This window comes from Dreissena polymorpha, chromosome 13, assembly GCF_020536995.1.
Source record: "Dreissena polymorpha isolate Duluth1 chromosome 13, UMN_Dpol_1.0, whole genome shotgun sequence".
Classification (NCBI taxonomy): Eukaryota; Metazoa; Mollusca; class Bivalvia; order Myida; family Dreissenidae; genus Dreissena; species Dreissena polymorpha.
In genome coordinates this window covers 57,427,583-57,433,582 of record NC_068367.1, presented here as the reverse complement: position 1 = coordinate 57,433,582, position 6,000 = coordinate 57,427,583, and the positions used below count along the sequence as shown (strand labels likewise).

Sequence of the window (6,000 nt, the reverse complement as noted above, 5' to 3'; positions counted from 1 at the left end):
TCATTCATTATGAGATTTTAAAATCATTTGGCACATTTGTTCACCATCATGGGACGGTGTGTCGCACGAAAGAATCTCGTCAATATCTCCAATGTCAAGGTCGCCACGACTAAAAATAGATTTATTTTAAAACAAACTTACAAAGGGGGTTAATTTTGTTTGTTCTTTTCAAAAGTTCAGTTTGAGTTGTCTCCCTTTATCAGATTTTTTTTTCACAATGAATTTGCAAACTTTCAACAGTTGTTTTATTAGCGTTTTAGTGGTTCCTTTTTAATTTGAAAACAGAGGAAATTAAATCATTCAGTATTGGCAGTACAATTTTATTACACGATACAATTTTTGTGGTACACAAAGAATCAATTTTACTTTGAGAAGTAATATGTGTTGGCTTGGAAGAAGCCATGCTGACCACTTTATGTAATTTAAAAAACACATAAGCGCTTGACTGTCTGTTAAAAAATAAATACTAAATTTACAATGCGTCTAGATGAGTATACATACAGACTGGCTAACTATTTCTACAATCCAGCTCTAATTTTTACGATAACCAGTCTCATATTTTGGCTAAAGACAATCAGCTGTTTATATTTTTTGTTTACGATGTACGCAGAGAATTTACAGCATTAGCGTAAGTCCAGATTGGCTTGCTTAAATGTACGCACGGAAATGTTAAATTGAGCCTATCTTGATATTTCTAATGCGTATATTACGCTGATGCACAGCTTATCTAGAGCGCTGTATATATACACACATGTTTATGGTACATATGCAGTATTGTTTATTTGATTTCAGAATTCAGGAAGTGGCGGTGGACCACCACCTATGATGAGACCACCAGCTCCTTTTCCTGTTCATGTATGTATTGGAATATGTGTCACTGTACAGAGACTTTCGTACATTTTTTTAGTTGTTTTGGGGCAACAGAAAATTGAAATCCACCACAAATATTAGCTTCCATTCATTGATAATGGCAGAAACTTCTGAGCTTAAATATATGCTAATTCATGAAAACAGATCGAATCTGGTGTGGCTACATTTGAAGATAGCACATGTTGTTGATGGCTGAGATCATGTCATTTCAAATTGGGTCTTGTTCTGAGAAAACTGGGCATAATACCTGTTTAATACATGTGCGTAAAATGTTGTCCCAGATTAGCCTGTGCGGACACTTGTATAATGTTCAAGGATCACACAACTAGAGAAAGAGGTGCAAAAAGAGGTAAAGTGAAAAACTGTGCCAGTATGATGACAATTTCGTTTAATAGGTTCAATTTAAAGAATATCTAAGACAATCCATTGTATTAAAGGCTGTAATGGTCTGGGCTGTCATGGATTTGGACCATCCTGACCCCCATTCAAACAGTTAAACATACTTGCTTAACAATTTTATGAACAATCTTCCAAAATTAGGTGATATCCATACATGCAAGACATCCTGATCTTGGCGGGACAATCCCACTTATGGGAGGTTTGTCCCGGCGACCCAATATGAGACACTTTGTCCAGACATTTGTAAAAAACAAAGTAGCTTCTATGAAATGGCAACCAAGTTCTCTATTTAAGCTCTGTGGCTTAAATTGACCATGGCTAATCACTTAATTGCCCCTTATTGACAAACCATTTCTGCTGTTTGAGTCCACAAACAAGTGTTGTTTTTGACACCTTATCAGTGATTTAAAGGGCAAATTATTAATTGTATTTGGCATTCACACCATGGTGTTTTTATGATATGTTATTGCTAATTGCCATCAGTAAATTAAGCTGTATGTTTTTGTATTTCATGGCCCAAATTAAGTCCAAAGATACTATTACTTAATATGTCAAAAAAAAAAATCAAACAAATTGAGTGCTGAAAGATACACATTGATGTTTCACATAAATTTACTTTTGTTTTCGACTGATTTTTAGAAAATAGTTTGTACAAATTGTATCAATCTAACTTTAGAGTTAATTGATGATTGGTTGAATAAAAACTGTGCTTGATGTTTTAATGTACTACTTTATGATCCAATTAATGTGTAGATATTATCCTATCCACATTTCTTTTTTTTGAAATTAAATAAATCCACAGTAATGCAAAGATTTCTACTCCATTTCAGATGAGCAGCCCAGGCTACATGCCACCTATGGGTCCAGGTGACGGTGGAATGCCCCCTATGATGCCACCTTCTGCTCCCCCAGGTATACCAATAACAATTGTTCCTTCATATCAGAGTTTCAGGTCATTTCCTGATCAGATGAATTGAAATTGAATTTTCAATGAAAAATAAGCTTTACCTGGTCCAGGTACATTTGTGTATGTTAACCCATTATGCCTAGCATCTAGAAAAAAGGCCTTGGTAAACAGCGTAGACCCAGATGAGACGCCGCATAATGGTATTAATGTGGCGTCTCATCAGGGTGTGCGCTGTTTGCTTAAAGAAATTTCTGTAAGAAATATTCTATAAATATAGAAATAAATATACTAGAAATCCCTTATTTATACCCCCACAAATGAAGTTTAGGGGGGCATATAGGAGTGAACTTGTCTGTCGGTCGGTCGGTCTGTCTGTCGGTCCGTATTAAGTGTCCGCTCTCTAATTCAAGTAGTTTTCATCCGATCTTCACCAAACTTGGTCAAAAGTTGTATCTACATGATGTCTAGGCCAAGTTCGAACATGGGCCTTGCCGGGTCAAAAACTAGGTCACGGGGTCACTTAGTGCGTTTTAAACATTCAGTATGTTGCCGCTCTCTAATTCAAGTATTTTTAATCGGATCTTCACCAAACTTTGAAGTTGTATCTATATGATCTTAAGGCCAAGTTCGAACATGGGCCTTGCCGGGTCAAAAACTAGGTCACGGGGTCACTTAGTGCGTTTTTTAACATTCAGCATGGTGTCCTCTCTCTTATTCAAGTAGTTTTCATCCGATCTTCACCAAACTTGGTCAGAAGTTTTATCTAGATGATCTGTAGGCCAAGTTCGAACATTGGCCATGCCAGATCAAAAACTAGGTCACAGGGTCACTTAGTACGTTTTACACATTGAGCATGGTATCTGCTCTCTATTTCAAGTAGTTAAAATCCGATCTTCACCACACTTGGTCAGAAGTTGTAACTAGATGATGTATAGGTCAAGTTAGAACATGGGCCATGCCAGGTCAAAAACTAGGTCACGGGGTCACTTAATGTGTTTTAAACCTCACCATGTTGTTCGCTCTCTAATTCAAGTAGTTTTTATCCAATCTTCACCAAAATTGGTCAGAAGTTGTATCTTGATAATGTCTAGGGCAAGATTGAATATGGGTCATGCCGGGTCAAAAACAAGGTCACGAGGTCACTTAGTGCGTTTTAAACATCACAATGTTGTCCGCTCTCTAATTCAAGTAGTTTTCATCCAATCTTCACCAAACTTGGTCAGAAGTTGTATCTGGATGATGTTTAGGTCAAGTTTGAATATGGGTCATGCCGGGTCAAAAACTAGGTCACAGGGTATCTTAGTGCGTTTTAAACCTCACCATGTTGTCTGCTCTCTAATTCAAGTAGTTTTCATCCAATCCTCACCAAACTTGGTCACAAGCTTTATCTAAATGATCTCTAGGACAAGTTTCAACATGGGCGATTCCGGGCCTAAAACAGGGTCACTTAGTGCGTTTTTTAACATTCAGCATGGTGTCCGCTCTCTAATTCAAGTAGTTAACATCCGCTCTTCACCAAACTTGGTCAGAAGTTTTATGGAGATGATCTTAAGGCCAAGTTAAAACATAGGCCTTTCTGGGTAAAAAACTAGGTCAAGGGGTCATTTAGTGCGTTTTAAAAATTAAGCATGGTGTCTGCTGTTTTTTGTGAAGACGACATGCAAAATATTATGTGTCAATGTGGCATGTGGGGGTATTCGTCACCTCTGTGACAAAGCTCTAGTTTGAAAATAAATTGATCCAATTAAGAAGAATGGGAGAGTCCAATAGGCATAAATTGGTTAAATAACAGTATAATTTTGTTAGATTTCCCTCCTGTCAGTGTCTGTAATTTTTTTGAATTTTTTGCCAAATATGCCACACTTTTTAAAGACAAATATAAATTCTGCTTGGCTTTGCTGTACATAATAAAGAAGAATTCTGTTTATTTTTAGTAGTAGAATGAAATATCTTCAGCTACAATCAGTTTTGGGAGACTTACAATGAATTTAATGAAATTTTACAAATTGTTCATGTTTTATACGGCTAAAAGGTTTCTGCTATGGAAAAAAACAACAACATCCATTTAAGAATATTCAATATTTCAATGTCCATTCGCAGGTTTCCCGGGTGCTAGGTTATCTCCCACGATGTGAATATCTGATATTTCAATGTCCATTCCCAGGTTTCCCTGGTGCTAGGTTATCTCCCACGATGTGAATATCTGATATTTCAATGTCCATTCCCAGGTTTCCCTGGTGCTGGGTACCCTCCCACAATGTGAATATCAGATATTTCAATGTCCATTCCCAGGTTTCCCTGGTGCTGGGTTATCTCCCATAATGTACATATTTAATATTTCAATGTCCATTCCCAGGTTTCCCTGGTGCTAGGTTATCTCCAATAATGTAAATAATTAATATTTCAATGTCCATTCCCAGGTTTTCCTGGTGCTAGCCTTTCTCCAATTATGTTAATTTCCGATCTTTCAATATCCATTTAAAGGTTTCCCTGGTGCTAGGCTTTCTCCCAATATGTTAATTTCGGATCTTTCAGCAGATGTCCCCGGTGCTAGGCTATCTCCCACAATGTAAATATCTGATATTTCAATGTCCATTCCCAGGTTTCCCTGGTGCTGGGTACCCTCCCAGGATGTGAATATTTGATATTTCAATGTCCATTCCCAGGTTTCCCTGGTGCTGGGTACCCTCCCATGATGTGAATATACGATATTTCAATGTCCATTCCCAGGTTTCCCTGGTGCTGGGTACTCTCCCATGATGTTAATTTCCTATCTTTCAATGTCCATTCTCAGGTTTCCCTGGTGCTAGGTTATCTCCCACGATGTGAATATCCGATAGTTCAATGTCCATTCCCAGGTTTCCCTGGTGCTGGGTACCCTCCCATGATGTGAATATACGATATTTCAATGTCCATTCTCAGGTTTCCCTGGTGCTAGGTTATCTCCCACGATGTGAATATCCGATAGTTCAATGTCCATTCCCAGGTTTCCCTGGTGCTGGGTACCCTCCCATGATGTGAATATCTGATATTTCAATGTCCATTTCCAGGTTTCCCTGGTGCTACGTTATCTCCCACGATGGATGTGAATATCCGATAGTTCAATGTCCATTCCCAGGTTTCCCTGGTGCTGGGTACTCTCCCATGATGTGAATATCTGATATTTCAATGTCCATTTCCAGGTTTCCCTGGTGCTAAGTTATCTCCCACGATGGATGTCAATATCCGATATTTCAATGTCCATTCCCAGGTTTCCCTGGTGCTGTTTACCCTCCCATGATGGGAATGCCACCTGTGGGCCCAGGAGGATATCCCATGAACCCTCAGATGGGAGGCATGCAGAACAACTCTGCCCAGTCGGAACAGAAACCTGAAAAGGTAAACTGCTTAATATTCTCAACGTTTGTTCTGGACTGTTAATCATTTACCACTCATATTTTTAGCTCGGCTGTTTGATAAAACCTGAGGTATTGTCATAGCCAGCTCGTATTCGGCTGTGCTAAAACCTTAACATTGGCTCTAAAATCAAAGTGCTTCCACCTACAACTTTGAAACTTCATATGTAGATGCACCATGATGAGTTCTACACACCACACCCATTTTTGGGTCACTAGGTATAACGTCAAGGTCACTGTGACCTCTAAAAAAAATAATCTGACAAGCTTTCATTTATTCAAAACTGCACTTGCAGCCGAGCGTTGGCACCCGTTATGCGGAGCTCTTGTTGCATATTTGAAGTCACTTAGAAAAATCAAATGCAGTTATAGATCTTTCTTTCTAGATTCAAGTGCTTAACTGGCAATTGTTACATATATAAAAAAAAT

General features: G+C 38.3%; 1 protein-coding gene across 2 annotated transcripts in view; it reads left to right on the top strand.

Moving 5' to 3' along the window:
- Positions 1-703: 703 nt before the first annotated feature.
- LOC127855570 (pre-mRNA-processing factor 40 homolog A-like) overlaps positions 704-6,000 on the top strand; it is a 36,315-nt gene continuing 31,018 nt past the window's right edge. Inside the window, exons 1-3 of one of the 2 annotated variants that reach the window (XM_052391301.1) lie at positions 704-855; positions 2,100-2,181; positions 5,427-5,554. In XM_052391301.1, coding sequence (XP_052247261.1) covers positions 823-855; positions 2,100-2,181; positions 5,427-5,554 — 243 coding nt within the window. In that variant the 5' untranslated portion in view covers positions 704-822. The remainder of the gene's footprint in view (positions 856-2,099; positions 2,182-5,426; positions 5,555-6,000) is intronic. The other variant, XM_052391300.1, reaches the window with a different exon arrangement.